General features: G+C 40.2%; 1 protein-coding gene and 1 long non-coding RNA gene across 2 annotated transcripts; both read left to right on the top strand.

Annotated features, from left to right (window-relative positions):
* The first annotated feature begins 364 nt into the window (after nucleotides 1–364).
* On the top strand, nucleotides 365–1,307 carry LOC109901921 (uncharacterized). The gene is made up of 3 exons (XR_002256794.2): nucleotides 365–485; nucleotides 720–776; nucleotides 1,052–1,307. It is a non-coding gene; the product is annotated as an uncharacterized LOC109901921 (long non-coding RNA).
* Nucleotides 1,308–3,319: 2,012 nt separating this feature from the next.
* On the top strand, nucleotides 3,320–19,121 carry LOC109901706 (metalloreductase STEAP4). The gene is made up of 11 exons (XM_031786898.1): nucleotides 3,320–3,818; nucleotides 3,902–4,125; nucleotides 4,297–4,404; nucleotides 4,718–4,788; nucleotides 4,896–4,983; nucleotides 8,573–8,851; nucleotides 8,936–9,030; nucleotides 14,137–14,247; nucleotides 14,329–14,371; nucleotides 15,256–15,420; nucleotides 18,459–19,121. Exons 2-11 carry the CDS (start codon nucleotides 3,904–3,906, stop codon nucleotides 18,720–18,722), a joined length of 1,446 nt encoding a protein of 481 aa, XP_031642758.1. The 5' UTR covers nucleotides 3,320–3,818; nucleotides 3,902–3,903; the 3' UTR covers nucleotides 18,723–19,121.
* The last annotated feature ends 1,107 nt before the right edge of the window (nucleotides 19,122–20,228 follow it).

The raw sequence follows: 20,228 nt of genomic DNA, 5'->3' as shown, positions 1-20,228 counted from the left end.
GTGCTGTTTGCTTGGTGGTGCCCCTTGCTTAGTGATGTTGCAGACTCTGGGGCTTTTCAGAACAGGTATATATATACTCAGATCATGTGACACTTAGATTGCACACAGGTGGACTTTATTTAACTAATTATGTGGCTTCTGAAGGTAATTGGTTGCACCATATCTTATTTAGGGGCTTCATAGCAAAGGGGGTGAATACATATGCACAAACCACTTTTCAGTTTTTTATTTATTTTTTTATTTTTTTATTTTTTATTTATTGAAACAAGTAATTTTTTTCATTTCACTACACCAATTTGGACTATTTTGTGTATGTCCATTACATGAAATCCATGCAACAAAATAGGAAAAACACCAAGGGGGATGAATACTTTTGCAAGGCGCTGTAACCGCTGATGATATAAATGAATGAGGAAACTAGTAGAAGATAAGTATTCAGCTCTCTCCCTCACACACACCAACAAGGCACTCTGACAACCCACGAGGTAAGATCATGTGTTTTACAAATTTATTTGAAACCTGTTGCAATGCTAATAACAGCACCTTGAATCTAACTAAAATGGTCTGCTTTTTAGCATACATGGCAAATGTTTTTCATCACAGCTATGATAAATGGTATACTACCGTTCTGCTCAGTAGCATACAGGGCAGATGTTTTTCATATGCATTAAAAAAGTGAATTAATTAAGACAAAATAACCGTTTTTGAATTCTTTCCAGATGGAGAAATAGTACTAGTACTTGAGGTGATTACAGCATGCTGTGCTGTAACTCAAAGTAAGATAGTCACTGTGATAACTGCAATGAAATATGACAGTAAATAGTAGAGAGTAAAACTTATTCTGTTTTGACATGTTTAGCGGTTTTGGGTTCGCTCACTACTATTTAAACTTTTGCTACAGTGCACAATTAGCACCTGTTTATTTTCTGAATGAAATGTAAGCTGAAAAATGCACATAGTCTTTTCTGCTTGTATATAAAGCGTCCAACATTGAAAAGAACAAGAAAGCATTCCATTACAGAACACAACATGTTGTTGTTTCCTGTTTCAGGATCAGGATTCGTTCAGCGGGCGTTTCAACTAGCATCAGTCATTTGTTGGTCTGCTGACAAATGTCCACATTTGGGACTACGTGTTGTCTCCCTGTGAGATCCAGAGGTGCACCAACCAGATGAACTTGACCAACTTGGACAACCATTATCACTCAAACAAATAATAATCAAGTGTCTATTATGCTATCTGGTAACTTTCCAGATAGTATACCATAAGAAACTGACAATGTAAATAAACGGTGTCGGTTGCGTGAATTAGCTGTCAGTGGTTCTTTCATGCTAGGATAAATATAACCTTGCTACGGATGTAAGAGCTGCTCTAAGGCGTGAAATTAAACATTAGTGCAAAGGCAGGATGGAAGCCAGTGTGTTTCACAATGTTACTGGTGTTGTTACAACTTAATACCGTCCTGAAGATATGCACTGATATCTAATTTTGTAGATCAGCATTCACTCATGCACTATACACACACACACACACACACACACAAATCATAACCATTGACAGCCACATCATATTTAGCTTACATTGATTGGACTAAATAGTTTTTGGTATCTTTTAGTTGTCACTGTATTAGACTAAGCATAGGTGATTTGATGATGTTGACGTTGAAATGGTGCTGGAATAGTGGAGGCAGCTCCTGTTTTCTTTGGTTCTAAATCCATGATTGTTTAGTCGTCTGAAAATGTCATTAACATTAACTTGCTTGACCATACTGTAGGTCACGTAACTGTTGTTACATGCAATATGCTTTGTGGACTTCACCGAACAGAGCTCGCTCTCCGGCTTTGTGATGAAAAAAATGTGTGGTTGAATTTATTCTGCCACTGTGTCTTCATATTGTCTCAGACTTAGGCCTATCTATCAAGGTCCCAAGGCATATGAACTAACAGGTTCTCTTGATTCTAGCCATCCCGGATCCGGGATCGTGAATACAGCCTCAAGCTAATTAGCATAACACAACGTTAACTATTCATGAAAATCGCAAATTAAATGAAATAAATATGCTAGCTCTCAAGCTTAGCCTTTTGTTAACAACACTGTCATCTCAGATTTTCAAAATATGCTTTTCAACCATAGCAAAACAAGCATTTGTGTAACAGTATTGATAGCTAGCGTAGCATTTAGCGTAGCATTCAGCGGGCAACATTTTCACAAAAACAAGAAAAGCATTCAAATAAAGTCATTTACCTTTGAAGAACTTCGGACGTTTTCAATGAGGAGACTCTCAGTTAGATAGCAAATGTTCAGTTTTTCCAAAAAGATTCTTTGTGTATGAGAAATCGCTCCGTTTTGTTCATCACGTTTGGCTACCCCAAAAAAACGAAAATTCAGTCATCAAAACGCCGAACTTTTTTTCCAAATTAACTCCATAATATCGACTGAAACATGGCAAACGTTGTTTAGAATCAATCCTCAAGGTGTTTTTCACATATCTCTTCGATGATATATCGTTCGTGGAAGTCCGCTCTCTCCTCTGAATCACATGGAAGAATGCTTGCAGCTGAAGATTACGCACCAATTTCGACAAAGGACACCGGGCGGACACCTGGTAAATGTAGTCTCTTGTGGCCAATCTTCCAATGATATGCCTACAAATACGTCACAATGCTGCAGACACCTTGGGAAAACGGCAGAAAGTGTAGGCTCGTTCAGGGCGCATTCACAGCCATATAAGGAGACATTGGAACACAGCGCCTTCAAAATCTGGGCCATTTCCTGTTTGAAATTTCATCTTGGTTTCGCCTGTAGCATCAGTTCTGTGGCACTCACAGATAATATCTTTGCAGTTTTGGAAACGACAGAGTGTTTTCTTTCCAAAGCTGTCAATTATATGCATAGTTGAGCATCTTTTCGTGACAAAATATCTTGTTTAAAACGGGAACGTTTTTTTATCCATGAATTAAAAGAGCGCCCCCTATATCCAAGAAGTTAAAGAAACATTGGAACTCAAGGTCACCAACTGCTGTATTTGGGAAACACTGTTCATGGTGATGTGACACAGTTCTTCTGGTATTTCACATTCTGTGATTTTTGGAGTTACAAGCTTATTGTTGCACACAATGGAATGTTGTCACATCTTAGAACAAAAGCTATCTGAGGTAAGGTACTATTACAACAAACCAAAGTGCATCAGCTGTTGTGTTATTGTCATGAACTGCGGACCTGTGCTTGTGTGAACCCAGAAAGACCACAGTGATCTGGCGTCTTTCCAGGTCTGGAATTCCACTATTATGTAACATCCCTGCTTCCCAGAAACCACTGGCCTGTCCTCAGAGACAACACAGAGTTAGTACCATGGGCTTTCCTGCCCACACACACACACACACACACACACACACACACACACACACACACACACACACACACATACACACACACACACACACACACACACACAAACACGCAAAAACCCTCCTCTAACGGAATTTCCACCTTGGCAGTGAGACTACTCCCTTTCCTCCTCCCTCCAGGAGCACGTCCAGACACAAATAGAGACTCAGTCAGCCGTGTCTGGATAACTCAGAGGAGCTGCTCCAACTCTGAAGACTATTGTTTTTGAACATGTAATGCAGAAAACATTTCATTGCAGGATTTCAACTACAGTAAGCTGTCCTAGCATTGATTGACAGTGCTCTGCCTGGACAGTACTGTAACTCCATCTAGAGGTGTCTGCTGAAGAACTTAGCGAAGTGAAAGGGACGTTCATCCTGCGAGCTCCATTTATGTGAATGTACTTTTTCTGTGATTGAAACTTCAGGAAGGTATTTTAATCTCTTTGGTCTTTTTGACACTTTCTGTTGATTCTATCTACGACTCAAGGAGGTCTTTGCCTGTCTCTGTTCAGGCATGACGGGTCAGGAGAGGAGTGAGGAGAAGAGTGAGTGTGTGTCCCTGTCTCCGATGATGGAGGCTGTCCCTGCCCCACCTGAGAGTGAGAGGGTGTGTGTGTTTGGGACGGGGGACATGGGGCGCTCTCTGGGCCTGCGTCTGCTGCAGGCGGGGTACGGTGTGGTGTTCGGCAGCCGACGGCCCCACAGCAGCAGCAGCCTCATACCCCACGGAGCACAGGTACAAAATAAAGTAGATCTGGTTTTATGTGGTGATATGTTAAATGTGGATATGTGTTTTTACTTTGTTGAAAATGTATTTCAATATATTTCTTTATGTTTGAAGGAGTATATGTTAATATACTGTATTTGTGTTTAAGTGTGTATCAATATGTTGATGATGTATATGCAGGTCCTGGGTCATGCTGCAGCTTCCCAGTCAGCCCATCTGATCTTCATCGCTGTCCAGAGAGAACACTACGACTTCCTGGTACCACTGGCCAATCAGCTGAAGGGAAAGGTAGCATATATGTTTTATTACTTCTGCTATATGTATGAATGTCTGTTTTGTCAGTATGTAACTGTAAAGTTGCCGAATATAATCTATGTCCCAGCGTATTTAGCCAATATATTCTGTGTTCCAGTGTATTTCAAATGTTAATGGTCACATACACATGGTTAGCAGACGTCATTGCGATTGTAGCGAAATGCTTGTGTATTTAGCAAATATATTGTATTTACCATTGCATTCAGCCAATGTAGAATGTATATTCCAGTTTTTTTGGCAAATATAAAGTATGAACCAGTGTATATGATGCCATGTTTAATTGCAGGTGTTGGTGGACCTCAGTAACAACCTGAGGAAGAATCAGTACCCAGAGGCCAACGCAGAGTACCTGCAAAGGTGAGAGCTATACAGTATAGGTTGTTATTATGTGTATGTTTTTTAGTTAATTAGGGATGTTTTTATATGTTGATATAATGTAAATGTGGTTATATGTACCTGAACAGTCTGGTTCCTGGAGCTGAGGTGGTTAAAGGCTTCAACACCCTGTCTGCCTGGAGTCTGCAGAATGGACCTTCAGATGCCAACAGACAGGTACACACCAAGGTTTAAGCCATGCCCATGAAACCAATTGGCTACTAGATTCAACTCTATATACACTACATGACCAAAAGTATGTGGTAGTATGTTGTCATGTATCTGACTCTGATTAAATTATATGACATGCTATTTTATTACATTGATTACCTAATGTTTAATTGATTACGTGATTGAATTAAACCATGCAACAATTAAACCATTAATTAATATCCTGGGGTACAACAGAAGCATTCCTTATATAGAGCAGTTATCTCCCGAATCCACTCTCTTAAAAATCTGAAGATCTTATATGTCAATAGCAGTCAATTATTAATCATCTCGATCAGTCTCCTTCTGATTGTTGTAAGTACTTGGTTGTCTGCACAAACCCTAGCTAATAAGTTCAGCAATACACAAATTGGCTTATTTTATTATTATTTATTTACTAATGTTGTGTCTTTACTATCACTAACTGAAGACTGATAGTTTTTATCAAAGATTCTCTGTAATTAGTTACTACACGATCAACTACTTAATCACGTAACTAATTAACTAGGAAGTCGGGGCACCAAGGAAAAATATTCAGATTTAAAAAGTTATCATTTCCTAAAATAACTTTTCAGATATTTTATCTGATCAATTAGTTTTTGAATTAATTAATTATTTACTTTGCCTCACGTTAGTCTCATTCCAAACATCGTAAATTGTCTTCACTATGAGTCATCCATACATCAATTGTCTTAAATCATTTATTTATTACTAACTAAGTAATTCACAGAAATGCATAAACAAACAAACAAACAAGGTAAATGTAATGATCGGAGAATGTGCTCTAGTGGGCTAAACCGGCATGGCGGCTTGTTAGACAAAAGGGGAAGTGGGGGTTGACTAAGAAGTCACTACAGAGTGATAATTATAACAATTGAAATGCTAATCCTTTACACATGAACGCTCACTCATTCGGGAACAATTGCAATCAATATATATATTTACGCTCAGTGTGTCGTCTTGATCGCTGGTGAAAAGTTTGTGTTTTAAAGTCAACAAAAATGTGAATATTATCTGCTATGACTACAAGGTCCGATAGGAATTCGGAAAGCTCTTAGAGACTTACTAAGAAAGTTTTGAAAGTACTTACTCAAGGGCGTGATAAGCCATGGTTGCCCTTAGTTTAAAGATGTAATCCAGAGACAGGTGTCTTATACAACAGCCTTCTGCGTGTTCTCTTTTCGACTCCCTCAGCATATTTGCAATCAAACGGCAGAATTTTCTCCATCTCCTTAACTATCATAATTTAATTCCACCGGGCATTCCACTGATTGGTCCTCCAGAAAGTGGTGAACAACACTTTTGCAGTTTTACATGTACTACGTGATAACTTTTTTAAAAACGCGTTAGAAAGGATTACTTACATAAACTGACCAGCTCACATTATAGACAGTGCTACATGGCAACCAATCCGAATATTATATGGGCATGTCTAGCCCATCCATTATCTCAGCCAATCATGGCGAGCGGGAAGGTTCCCATATTTTTTCCGCGGATAAATCAACTAGGCAATTCTATTCATATTTACAGATGGCATACAAGTTTGTTATTAAGGCACATGAAAGTTCACATGTTCCAGAAGGTATTTCCTCTCCTGTAAAGTAGTGACGCGCGACACACGCCTAGTGTCCTGAAACGAGTCAAATATTTAAGTGTCTCATTTTAAGAGTCTCATTTAAAAAATGTATTAGTATTTACAGATGGCATACATGTTGTTAAGCCTATGGGTTCCCCTACAGGAACTACACCCCCCCCCCCCCCGTTCAGCTGAAACGGTGGCGCTGGGAATGCAAAAATATTCTTAGAAATATTTAACCTCCACACATTAACAAGTCCAATACCTCAAATGAAAGATAAACACCTTGTTCATCTACCCAGTGTGTCAGATTTTTTAAATGTTTTACGGTGAAAACACAGCATATATATATGTTAGACCACCACCAAAACAAAGAAAAAACATAGCCATTTTGTACCACAAAAGATAAAATCACAAAAGCAGGATTTAAAAAAAAATAATTCACTAACCTCTTGAAAATCTTCATCAGATGACAGTCATATGACATGTTACACAGTACATTTATGTTTTGTTCGATAATATGCATTTTATATCCATAAATCTCGGTTTACATTGACGCCATGTTCAGAAAATTCTCCAAAATGTCCGGAGGAATTATAGAAAGCTGCGCCAGATAACAGAAATACTCATCATAAACTTTGACTAAAGATACATGTTCTACATATAATTAAAAAGATACACTGGTTCTTAATGCAACCGCTTTGTCACATTTTTTTTAACGTTACGGAAAAAGCCTACCATGCAATAATCTGAGACGGCGCCCAGACGTAACAATATTTCTCCGCTATGTTGGAGTCAACAGAAATACAAAATTACAACATAAATATTCCCTTACCTTTGATGGTCTTCGATCAGAATGTAGTGCAAGGAGTCCTAGTTCAACAATAAATCGTTTTGTTTCATAATGTTCAATTCTAGTGTCCATGTAGCAGCATTTGCTACCACTTTCAGCTCAAATGCCCAAAAAAGGACTTCTGGTCCGGAATAATTTTGCATCAAAACTTCAAAATTACATATTACAGGTCGACGAAACTGGTCAAACTAAGTGCAGAATCAATCTTCAGGATGTTATAATCATACAGATCGAATATCATTCCAACCGGGCAATCCTAGTTCATCTGGGGCTGACTGGAACAGTCGAAGCACTCTAACGCATACACGCCTTCAAGCACATGGAAATCTTTGCCACACTTAGTACTTTTACTTCCCATTAGGTCAAAGTTCACAGCAAATGCTCCATTACACTTTCTACTGAATGAGGACATCTAGTGGAAGACATAGGAAGTGTTTCCACATCCATAACTTGTTGGGAAGGGAGGGGGCGATGACGTCAAAGTCCCCCAACTTTCAGGATTCCAAAACTAGTTTGGAAGATTGCCTGCCCTGTGAGTTCTGTTATACTCACAGAGATAATTCAAACAGTTTTAGAAGCTTCAGAGTGTTTTCTATCCAATAATAATAATAATATGCATATATTAGCAATTTAGGACAGATTGATGCAGTTCACTATGGGCACGCAATTCACCAAAGGGGAAATACTGTCCCCTATACTTAACAAGTTTTAAGGCACATGAAAGGTAACATGTTCCAGAAGGCATTTCTGCCAAAAAACGCATTTTGCAACAACAAAAAAGAAGATTATGTTGAAATGGCTCTCGTGTGAAGTAGTGACCCACGACATACACCTAGTTTCCTGAAACAGGTATATTTCAGAAAAAGGCTCAGTGTCGTTATCCTCACAAAGTGGGGTATTGAAAACAGTGGTGTCAATACCTTTCTAAGATTTGTTTTATTACTTGTTAAACATATCTTTCACTGAGCACTTATTAGTATAAAATAATTTATAAAAAAATTACGCATTTGTGGAGCACACAATGTAGCTGAGTATTTGAATGATTTATTTTATGCAGGCATTTTTGCTCATATTGATCAAGGGTGTCAATTTCAGGACCCCACTGTATGTGTATAAATATATGTCAGGTGTATATCTGCGGGGAAAGTGTGGAGGCCAAGCAGGCTGTGATAGCGGTAGCCATCAAGCTGGGTTTCAGTGCCCTGGACCAGGGATTTCTCTCAGTGGCCCGGGAGCTGGAGGACTTCCCCCTACAGCTGTTCCCCCAGTGGAGGCTCCCCCTGCGCATCGCCATTGGCCTCAGTGCTGCATTCTTCTTCTACCTGCTGATCAGAGACATCATCTATGCATACGTCACCCAGAGCAAAGACATCTCCTTCAGAATCATGGTCTCACTGGCCAACAAGGTACTGGCCACAGGCCCTCTGAGTGGTTGTGTTTGTGTTTCTCTGTGTGTTACCAGCTGTTCAAGGTGTGTGTGTTCTCCCCAGGTGTGTCCCATCGTGTCTCTGATCATGCTGTCTCTCTGTTACCTGCCTGGTGTCCTGGCTTCCTTCCTGCAGCTCTACAGAGGCACCAAGTACAGGTCAGACCTTTGTGTGTATGTGAGTGTGGTTGCATACATGTATGTTTAATCAATGTTGTGTACGTACAGTTGAAGTCAGAAGTTTACATGCCCTTAGGTTGGAGTCATTAAAACTCGTTTTTCAACCACTCCACAAATTTCTTGTAAACAATCTATAGTTTTGGCAAGTCGGTTAGGACATCTACTTTGTGTATGACAAGTAATTTTTCCAACAATTGTTTACAGACAGATTATTTCACTGTATCAGAATTCCAGTGAGTCAGAAGTTTACATATACTTGATTGTGCAATGATTGTGCCTTTAAAACTTCTTGTGACTAGCAATCCCGGATCCGGGAGCGTAATCATAGCCTCAAACGAATTAGCATAACGCAGCGGACATAAATACCACTAGAAAATGTTCCTATTCATGAAAATCACAAATGAAATATATTGAGACACAGCTTAGCCTTTTTTAAATCACACTGTCATCTCAGATTTTCTAAATATGCGTTACAGCCAATGCTAGACAAGCATTTGTGTAAGTTTATCATGGCATAATGCTATGCTAGGCTCTGCTGGCAGCAGGCAACATTTTCACAAAAATAAGAAAAGCAAACAAATTAAATCATTTACTTTTGAAGAACTTCAGATGTTTTTACTCAGGAGACCCCCAGTTAGATAGCAAATGTTTTTTTTTTCCAAAAATAATATTTTTGTAGGCGAAATAGCTTCCGTTTGTTCATCATGCTTGGCTGAGAAATCAACCGGAAAATGCTATCACTACAACGCCAAACTTTTTTCAAAATTAGCTCCATAATATCGACAGAAACATGGCAAACGCTGTTTAGAATCAATCCTCAAGGTGTTTTTAACATACATATTCGATAATATATCCGTCGAGGCAATTGGTTTCTCATAAGAAGCGATTGGAAAAATGGCTACCTCAGTATTTTACGCAATATTTTCTGCGGGAGACATCAGGTGACCACTTGTTAAATGTGGTCCCTTATGGATATTCTTCAACAGAAATGCGTAAAAAGACGTCACAATGCTGTAGACACCCTGGGGCATACGTAGAAAACGTAAGCCCATTCGTAGCTCATTCACAGCCATATAAGGAGTCATTGGCAAGAGGTGATTTAAAACAATGCGGCACTTCCTGATTGGATTTTTATCTGGGTTTCGCCTGTAGCATCAGTTCTGTTGCACTCACAGACAATATCTTTGCAGTTCTGGAAACGTCAGAGTGTTTTCTATCCAAAGCTGTCAATTATATGCATAGTCGGGCATCTTTTCATGACAAAATATCTTGTTTAAAACGGGAACGTTTTTCATCCAAAAATTAAAATATCGCCCCCTAGTCGTAAAAAAATTATGACAGAAAATGATGTCATGGCTTTAGGAGCTTCTGATAGGCTAACTGACAACATTTGAGTCAATTGGAGGTGTACCTGTGGATGTATTTCAAGGCCTACCTTCAAACTCAGTGCCTCTGTGCTTGACATCATGGGAAAAATCAAATCAAATCAGCCAAGACCTCAGAAAAAAATTGTAGACCTCACAAGTCTGGTTCACCCTTGGGAGCAATTTCCAAATGCCTGAAGGTACCACATTCATCTGTACAAACAATAGCACGCAAGTATAAACACCAGGGGACCAGGCAGCTGTCATACCGCTCAAGACGCGTTCTGTCTCCTAGAGATGAACGTACTTTGGTGTGAAAAGTGCAAATCAATCCCAGAACAACAGCAAAGGACCTTGTGAAGATGCTGGAGGAAACAGGTACAAAAGTATCCACAGTAAAATGAGTCCTATATCGATACAGCCTGAAAGGCCGCTCAGCAAGGAAGAAGCCACTGCTCCAAAACGACCATAAAAAAAGCCAGACTACGGTTTGCAACTGCACAAGGGGACAAAGATTGTATTTTTTTGAGAAATGTCCTCTGGTCTGATGAAACGAAAATAGAACTGTTTGGCCGTAATGACCATCGTTATGTTTGGAGGAAAAAGGGGGACGCTTGCAAACCGAAGAACACCACCCCAACCGTGAAGCACGGGGGTGGCAGCATCATGTTGTGTTTTTTTTTTGCTGGTGACTGGAGACTGGTGCACTTCACAAAATAGCTGGCATCATGAAGAATGAAAATGATGTGGATATATTGTATATATATATATATTGAAGCAACATCTCAAGACATCAGACAGGAAGTTGAAGCTTGGTCGCAAATGGGTCTTCCAAATGGACAATGACCCCAAGCATACTTCCAAAGTTGTGGCAAAATGGCTTAAGGATAACAACGTCAAGGTATTGGAGTGGCCATCACAAAGCCCTGAACTCAATCCTATAGAAAATTTGTGGGCAGAACTGAAAAAGCATGTGCGAATAAGGAGGCCTTACAAACCTGACTCAGTTACACCAGCTCTGCCAGGAGGAGTGGGCCAAAATTCACCCAACGTATTGTGGGAAGCTTGTGGAAGGCTACCCAAAACATTTGACCAGAGTTAAACAATTTAAAGGCAATGCTACCAAATACTAATTGAGCGTATGTAAACTGACGCATTGGGAATGTGATGAAAGAAATAAAGTGTAAATAAATCCTTCTCTCTACTGTTATTCTGACATTCTTAAAATAAAGTGGTGATCTTAACTGACCTAAAACAGGGAATGTTTACTAGGATTAAATGTCAGGAATTGTGATAAATGGAGTTTAAATGTATTTGGCTATGGTGAATGTAAACTTCCGACTTCAACTGTATGTACACTACATGACCAAAAGTATGTGGAAACCAGCTTGACGAACATCTCATTCCAAAATCATGGGCATTAATATGGACTTGGTCCCCCTTATGCTATTTTAACAGCCTCCAATCTTCTGGGAAGGCTTTCCATTAGATGTTGGAACATTGCTGCAGGGGCTTGCTTCCATTCCGCCACAAGAGCATTAGTGAGGTTGGGCTCTGATGTTGGGCGATTAGGTCTGGCTAGCAGTCGGAGTTCCCATTTATCCCAAAGGTGTTCCATGGGGTTAAGACCAGGGCCCTTTGCAGGCCAGTCAAGAACTTCCACACCAATCTTGACAAACCATTTTTGAATGGACCTCGCTTTGTGCACTGGGGCATTGTCATGCTGAAACAGCAAAGGGCCTTCCCCAAACTGTTGCCACAACATTGGAAGCACAGAATAATCTAGAATGTAATTGTATGCTGTAGAGTTAAGATTTCCCTTCGCTGGAACTAAGGGGCCTCGACTGAACCATGAAAAACAGCCCCAAACCATTATTCCTCCTCCAACAAACTTTGCAGTTGGCACTATGCAGTCGGGCAGGTAGCCTTCTCCTGGCATCCGCCAAACCCAGATTTGTCCGTTGGACTTCCAGAGAACGCGTTTCCACTGCTCCAGAGTCCAATGTTGGCGAGCTTTACACCACTCCAGCCAACGCTTGGATTTGCACACGGTGATCTTAGGCTTGTGTCCGGCTGCTCGCCATTGAAACCAATTTCATGAAGCTCCAAACGAACACTTATTGTGCTGATGTTGTTTCCAGAGGCCGTTTGGAACTCTGTAGTGAGTGTTGCAACCGAGGACAGACGGGCTTTACGCACTACGCGCTTCAGCACTCGGCAGTCCCGATCTGTGAGCTTGTGTGGTCTACCACATCGCGGCAAAGCCATTGTTGTTCCTAGACATTTCCACTTCACAATAACAGCACTTAAAGTTGAGCAGGGTAGCTCTAGCAAGGCAGACATTTTATGAACTGACTTGTTGGAAATGTTGCATCCTATGATGTGCCACGTTGAAAGTCACTGAGATCTTCAGTAAGGCCATTCTACTGTCAATGTTTGTCTACATAGATTGCATAGCTGTGTGCTCGATTTTATACACCTGTTAGCAAAGGGTGTGTCTGAAATAGCCGAATCCACTAATTTGAAGTGGTGTCCACATACACTACCTGCCAAATGTTTTAAAACACCTACTCATTCAAGGGTTTTTCTTTATTTTTGCTATTTTCTACATTGTAGAATAATAGTGAAGACATCAAACTATGAAATAACACATATAGAATAATGTAGTAACCAAAAAACTGTTAAACAAATTTATATTGTATTTCAGATTTGAGCTGTTGACAGCTTTGCACACTCTTGGAATTCTCTCTTAGAATGCTTTTCCAACAGTCTTGAAGGAGTTCCCACATATCCTGAGCACTTGTTGGCTCCTTTTCCTTCACACTGCGGTCCAACTCAGACCAAACTATCTCAATTTGGTTGTGGTCGAGGGATTGTGGAGGCCAGGTCATCTGAGACAGGACTCCATCACTCTCATTCTTGGTAAAATAGCCCTTACACAGCTTGGAGGTGTGTTGGGTCATTGTCCTGCTCCTTTGCACCCCAGTATCTCTACTTGCACATTCATCTTCTGCACATCTATCACTCCAGTGGTTAATTGCTAAATTATAATTACTTCATTATGGCCTATTTATTGCCTTAATCCTACCTCATTTGTACACACTGTATATAGATTTTTTTTCTTCCCTATTGTGTTTTTGACTGTACATTTGTTTATTCCATGTGTAACTCTGTGTTGTTGTTTCTGTCGCACTGCTTTGTGTTATCTTGGCCAGGTCGCAGTTGTAAATGAGAACTTGTTCTCAACTGGCCTACCTGGTTAAATAAAGGTGAAAATTTAAATTAAAAAAATGATAGTCCCATGATAGTCCACAGCAGAATGCTGTGGTAGCCGTGTTTGTTAAGTGTGCCATGAATTCTAAATAATTCGCAGACAGTGTCACCAGCAAAACAACCCCACACTATATCACCTCCTCCTCCATGCTTTACGGTGAGAAACACACATGCATTACAGGTGACTACCTCATGAAGCTGGTTGAGAAATGCCAAGTGTGCAAAGCTGTCATCAAGGCAAAGGGTGGTTATTTGAAAATGCATTCAACACTTTTTTGGTTATGACATGAATCCATATGTGTTATTTCATAGTTTCACTATTATATTTCACTATTATTCTACAATGTAGAAAATAGTCATAATGAAAAACCCTTGAATGAGTGTACTTTTGTATATATATATACTGTATTTATGTTGATTATTAGTGTTTATGTATGTTTAACATCAGGCGCTTCCCTGATTGGCTGGACCGCTGGATGCTGTGCAGGAAACAGCTGGGTCTTCTGGCACTGGGGTTCGCCTTTCTGCACGTGCTCTATACACTGATCATACCCATACGGTCAGTGGAACACACACACACACACAGTGAAATGTGTCTACCATTGGATTTTAGTAAAGAAAGTATTGATTTTCTTCCCAGGTACTATGTGAGGTTCAAGGCCACTGAACGCACTGTCTCTGTGGTAAGAACACCTACCTAGCTTTAAGGCCAAATTAAACTCTTTCAAAACAGTGAACATTGGATAGACAAAATTGTGTACAGATTTAAGACCTTAATTTGAACACTCTGTTGACGCTGAGAATTTTCCTGCGCTGCAGCATTTATATAACCATGTATTAGTGTGAATTTATTTTAAAGGGATACTCTGGAACTTTTGTATACTTTTTGGCCAGTAGTTCTGAAAGCAGCACTCATGAGCCAAAAGTGGTGAAAACGAGTACTACGTGACACCAAGTCCTTGCTTTCTCTGTATCTGCTGTGGCCACTGAGCTGTTGGGCCAGCCCTGCAACCTCATTGGTTAATGCTGGGCGGGCCTCTTGCTAGCTGTCACTCAAATGTGAGGGGCTGAAGCTCTTTTGCTCGAACTCAAATTGCTAAGTGGCTGGCCCATATGGGGGAAATGTAGGGAAAATGGCGATGCACAGCTTCAAGAAAACGGTCACTTTTCAAGTATTTCATGAATAATTGAGGTACGAAAGTAATTCTGCCCATAGAAAATGAATGTATGAACTACATATTGAGACATCTAGCCTAAAACAGGACGTTTAAAAAATATTTTCTTAGTCGCCATGGAACTGAAGCATGTCTTAACAGTGTTGCACTTTTCAGGTAGCCTAATTTTGGCCAGCTAATAGCCTAACCACCAATCAAGTAACATTACATTGGCAGAAAAGTGGGAACGGAGTAAATGTTTGAATGCTGTTGCTGCAGGATTATTTTTCTGAGACAATCCTGGTCATATTAAGATCCTACATCTGTACATTGGACACACACCTACAGTATATAGCAATATTCAGGCACTAGTTTTGATTATAAACACGCCTCTCTCTCTCTCTCTCTCTCAGATCAGAGAGAACAGGACCACTCAGTTTGATACGACGACGGCCTGGCGTGGTGACTCCTACTTATCCCTGGGAATTCTGGGATTTGGCCTGTACGTCCTGTTAGGAATCACATCTCTTCCCTCCGTCATTAACACTCTCAGCTGGAGGGAGTTCAGCTTCATACAGGTGGGATCACCAGGACTGGTCACACTGAATGTTTAGGCCAGACACACTTGTGAGGCACTCATTTTCTGCCCATTTTTACTAGCAGTGGGGGGATAAAATCGATACAGTCATACAGTGGGGGAAAAAAGTATTTAGTATTTATTTATTTGCAAGTGCAAGTTCTCCCACTTAAAAAGATGAGAGAGGCCTGTAATATTCATCATAGGTACACTTCAACTATGACAGACAATGAAATGAGAAAAAAAATCCAGAAAATCACATTGTAGGATATTTAATGAATTTATTTGCAAATTATGGTAGAAAATAAGTATTTGGTCAATAACAAAAGTTTATCTCAATACTTTGTTGTATACCCTTTGTTGGCAATGACAGAGGTCAAACGTTTTCTGTAAGTCTTCACGAGGTTTTCACACACTGTTGCTGGTATTTTGGCCCATTCCTCCATGCAGATCTCCTCTAGAGCAGTGATGTTTTGGGGCTGTTGCTGGGAAACACGGACTTTCAACTCCCTCCAAAGATTTTCTATTGGGTTGAGGTCTGGAGACTGGCTAGGCCACTTCAGGACCTTGAAATGCTTCTTACGAAGCCACTCCTTCGTTACCCGGGCGGTGTGTTTTGGGATCATTGTCATGCTGAAAGAACCAGCCACGTTTCATCTTCAATGCCCTTGCTGATGGAAGGAGTATTTCACTCAAAATCTCACGATACATGGCCCCATTCATTCTTTCCTTTACACGGATGAGTCGTCCTGGTCCTTTTGCAGAAAAACAGCCCCAAAGCATGATGTTTCCACCCCCATGCTTCACAGTACGTATGGTGTTCTTTGGATGCAACTCAGCATTCTTTGTCCTCCAAACACGACGAGTTGAGTTTTTACCAAAAAGTAATATTTTGGTTTCATCTGACCATATGACATTCTCCCAATCTTCTTCTGGATCATCCAAATGCTCTCTAGCAAACTTCAGATGGGCCTGGACATGTATTGGCTTAAGCAGGGGGACACGTCTGTCACTGCAGGATTTGAGTCCCTGGCGGCGTAGTGTGTTACTGATGGTAGGCTTTGTTACTTTGGTCTCAGCTCTCTGCTGGTCATTCACTAGATCCCCCCGTGTGGTTCTGGGATTTTTGCTCACCGTTCTTGTGATCATTTTGACCCCACGGGGTGAGATCTTGCGTGGAGCCCCAGATCGAGGGAGATTATCAGTGGTCCTGTATGTCTTCCATTTCCTAATAATTGCTCCCACAGTTGATTTCTTCAAACCAAGCTGCTTACCTATTGCAGATACAGTTTTCCCAGCCTGGTGCAGGTCTACAATTGTATTTCTGGTGTCCTTTGACAGCTCTTTGGTCTTGGCCATAGTGGAGTTTGGAGTGTGACTGTTTGAGGTTGTGGACAGGTGTCTTTTATACTGATAACAAGTTCAAACAGGTGCCATTAATACAGGTAAAGAGTGGAGGACAGAGGAGCCTCTTAAAGAAGAAATTACAGGTCTGTGAGAGCCAGAAATCTTGCTTGTTTGTAGGTGAACTAATACTTATTTTCCACCATAATTTGCAAATACGTTCATAAAAAATCCTACGATGTGATTTTCTGGATTTTTTTTCTCATTTTGTCTGTCATAGTTGAAGTGTACCTATGATGAAAATTACAGGCCTCTCTCATCTTTTTAAGTGGGAGAACTTGCACAATTGGTGGCTGACTAAATACTTTTTTGCCCCACTGTATATCACAATATTTTGGACAATATTATGTTGATACTTTGACTCCAAGTATCGATTTGCCTAGGTAGCGTTAGCTAGCGCTAGTCGGCTGTACCTCTGGTATTTTTCATCCTATAGTTTGTTCTCCATCTTCTTTTGAAATAGTGAGACAATGTTTTCTTATTTCCATGACTGATAAAAAAATATTTTTCTCATGCTCGCTCTTGTCTTTCTGCAGCAGACATATAATGAACAATATGTTTGGAACATCAAATCGCAATAAAATCTAAGTATCGAATCACAATAGTTATAAAATTGTGAAAATTGTAATACATACCGTATCACACCTAAGTATTGTGATAATGTTGTATCGTGAGGTCCCTGGCAATTCCCAGCCCTAATTTGTACACTTACCCCCTTTCAGTATTTCCCCTATTAACTTATTCATGTGGGGTGCAGAGCCAACATCCAGGCCAGAATGCAATAAAACTCCAGGAAAGTAATCTAATTTTCAGCAGACAAGCCAGAGGTTATGTGCTGGGGATATGAAGCTGTATTCCCATCACTACAGGGAACACACACACTCATTCATAATGTAACTGGGTCACGAGAAACTCCGGCTCATTCTCTAATTCATTAATTTCCCTCAAATTGAAGCAGTGATTTAAATGTTAAGTTATTCATCAAATGTAATTTAGGAAGAATATATTAGAACAGGCCAGGAGAATTCACGTGTGTGTGCGCTCGCAGGGGCGGCATGCACCCCAAAACATTTGAAAGGGCAGAAGATGCGTGAGGATAGCTGGAAGACGGCTAGGCCCCGCATCCGGACGTTGGAGCATTTTGCGTTTGTCAAACACCTGAAGCAGCCTTTTCCTGTAATCTAGAGCCATAATCATTATGCTTAATTCCAGGGGTCCTCCTGACTGGTGGTTCTTTTTTTAAAGAAACAAAATATTCTTCTCTGCATCTTTGCTAAAATTTGGGTAAAAGCTTGAAAGGAATGTGAGTCTTATTCAGTACATTTAGTAATGCTTGCTTTTTTCAAGTCTACCAACCTTGCCAGCAGGCATGCCAGCTAAGATAGCTAGCTACTTTAACTTTATTGATAGCCGGAAATGGCTTCTTCGCAGCTAGGGAGGGGAAACTTTCCAAAATGAAAACAATTAGAAATTAGCTAGTTTAATTGGCAATAGACTAAAATGTAAACTAAATGTAATTTATCATGGGAGGTCAAAAGGGCAGGTGCTCAAGCTCCCTTAGACCTCTATCTGTGCACGTACCTGTTGCGTGTGTGTGTGGTTCATGTGCTTATGTGTTATTTTCTCCCCCACCAGTCCAAGCTGGGTCACCTGACTCTGCTGTTGTGTACGGCGCACACCTACCTGTACGGCTGGAACAGATTCCTGAGTTCCTCCACCTACAAGTGGTACACCCCACCGGGCTACATGCTGTGTCTGGTGCTTCCCTCTGTGGTGCTGCTACTCAAGCTGCTGCTCATAACTCCCTGTGTGGACCGAACCATCACCCGCATACGACAGGGCTGGGAGAGGGGGGCAGATCAGAGGAACCCTAAAGACAGTCAACCACTGATACCTTAAAGGACACACACACAGACACACACACACACAAAATAACACCCTCAGTGTGATGACAGCTTTGTCTTTGAGGCATGTACTCTAATTTCTTTGCTATTGTACCCTCAGAGGTTGGCTACCATTCAATCATCGTTTGCCATGTTTCTGGGATCAAAAACCAACAATAACATTTAATTGATATGCAGTCGTATTTATTTTTATATTACACTGTAAACATTGTAGCATTTTAATACATATATTTTCAACAGTACACAAACCAGACACTAGTTTTCACTGGTGAAAGCTCTCTATCACTCTCTCATATTCTCTCTTACTGTACATCCTCTCTCTTCTTTGACTGACTGTACAGTTATCCCCAGATGAAACACAGGTTTCAGAGACATATAAACGTTTTTAAATGTATATTTTGTGTCTGTCTCATACATCTCCAGGGGCAGGTCAGACACATAAAAACACATCTATCAGTGTGATCCTCTCTGGGGCAGAGTGTTATTATTTCCTCCAGAAAACAGACTCTCTGAAACCCAGCAACAGGCTTCCCTTTCATCACCAGATAGACAGAGTGGCCCACAGTGTCTTCTGTTATGGGGAGCACTTCCATTTGTGGTGGATATAGCTGGCAGTTTGTGTACAGTGCCTTGCAAAAGTATTCATCCCCTTTGGCGTTTTTCCTATTTGTTGAATTACTACCTGTAATTTCAATAGATATTTTTTTAGATTTCATGTAATTGACATACCCAAAATAGTCAAATTTGGTGAAGTGAAAAAAATTACTTGTTTAAAACATAGGGCTGAAATCCCGTTAACGGGATCGATATGACAACAGCCAGTGAAAGTGCAGGGCACCAAATTCAAAACAACAAAAATCTCATTAAAATTCCTCAAGCATACAAGTATTTTACACCATTTTAAAGATACAATTCTCGTTAATCCAGCCACAGTCTGATTTCAAAAAGGCTTTACAGTGAAAGCACCACAAACGATTATGTTAAGGTCACCACCAAGTCAAAGAAAAACACTTTTTTTTCCAGCCAAAGCCAAACAGCCAAACACCATTTTTCCAGCCAAAGATAGGAGTCACAAAAAGCACAAATAGAGATCAAATGAATCACTAACCTTTGATGATCTTCATCGGATGACACTCATAGGACTTCATGTTACACAATACATGTGTGTTTTGTTTGATAAAGTTCAGATTTATATTTTTTTAAATCTGAGTTTCCATTGGCGCATTATGTTCAGTAGTTCCAAAAACATCCAGTGATTTTGCATAGCCACATCAATTTACAGAAATAATCATAAACATTGATAAGAGTTATAAGTGTTATGTGTGGAATTATAGATCCACTTCTCCTTAATGCAACCGCTGTGTCAGATTACAAAAAAAGCTTTACGGAAAAAGCAAACCATGCAATAATCTGAGAATGGCGCTCAGAAAACATTTACATATATCCACCATGTTGGAGTCAACAGAAGTTAGAAATAACATTATAAATATTCACTTACCTT

This window comes from Oncorhynchus kisutch, linkage group LG13, assembly GCF_002021735.2.
Source record: "Oncorhynchus kisutch isolate 150728-3 linkage group LG13, Okis_V2, whole genome shotgun sequence".
In the NCBI taxonomy this organism is placed as follows: domain Eukaryota; kingdom Metazoa; phylum Chordata; class Actinopteri; order Salmoniformes; family Salmonidae; genus Oncorhynchus; species Oncorhynchus kisutch.
Note: the sequence above shows the minus strand (reverse complement) of the source record. Positions and strands in the feature narration are given on the sequence as shown.

Coding starts and splice junctions, on each gene's coding strand:
- LOC109901706 (XM_031786898.1), top strand. CDS start 3,904: ATGACGGGTCAGGAGAGGAGTGAGGAGAAGAGTGAGTGTGTGTCCCTG. Junction 8,852..8,935: donor TGGTCTCACTGGCCAACAAG/GTACTGGCCACA, acceptor TGTTCTCCCCAG/GTGTGTCCCATCGTGTCTCT. Junction 9,031..14,136: donor TACAGAGGCACCAAGTACAG/GTCAGACCTTTG, acceptor GTTTAACATCAG/GCGCTTCCCTGATTGGCTGG.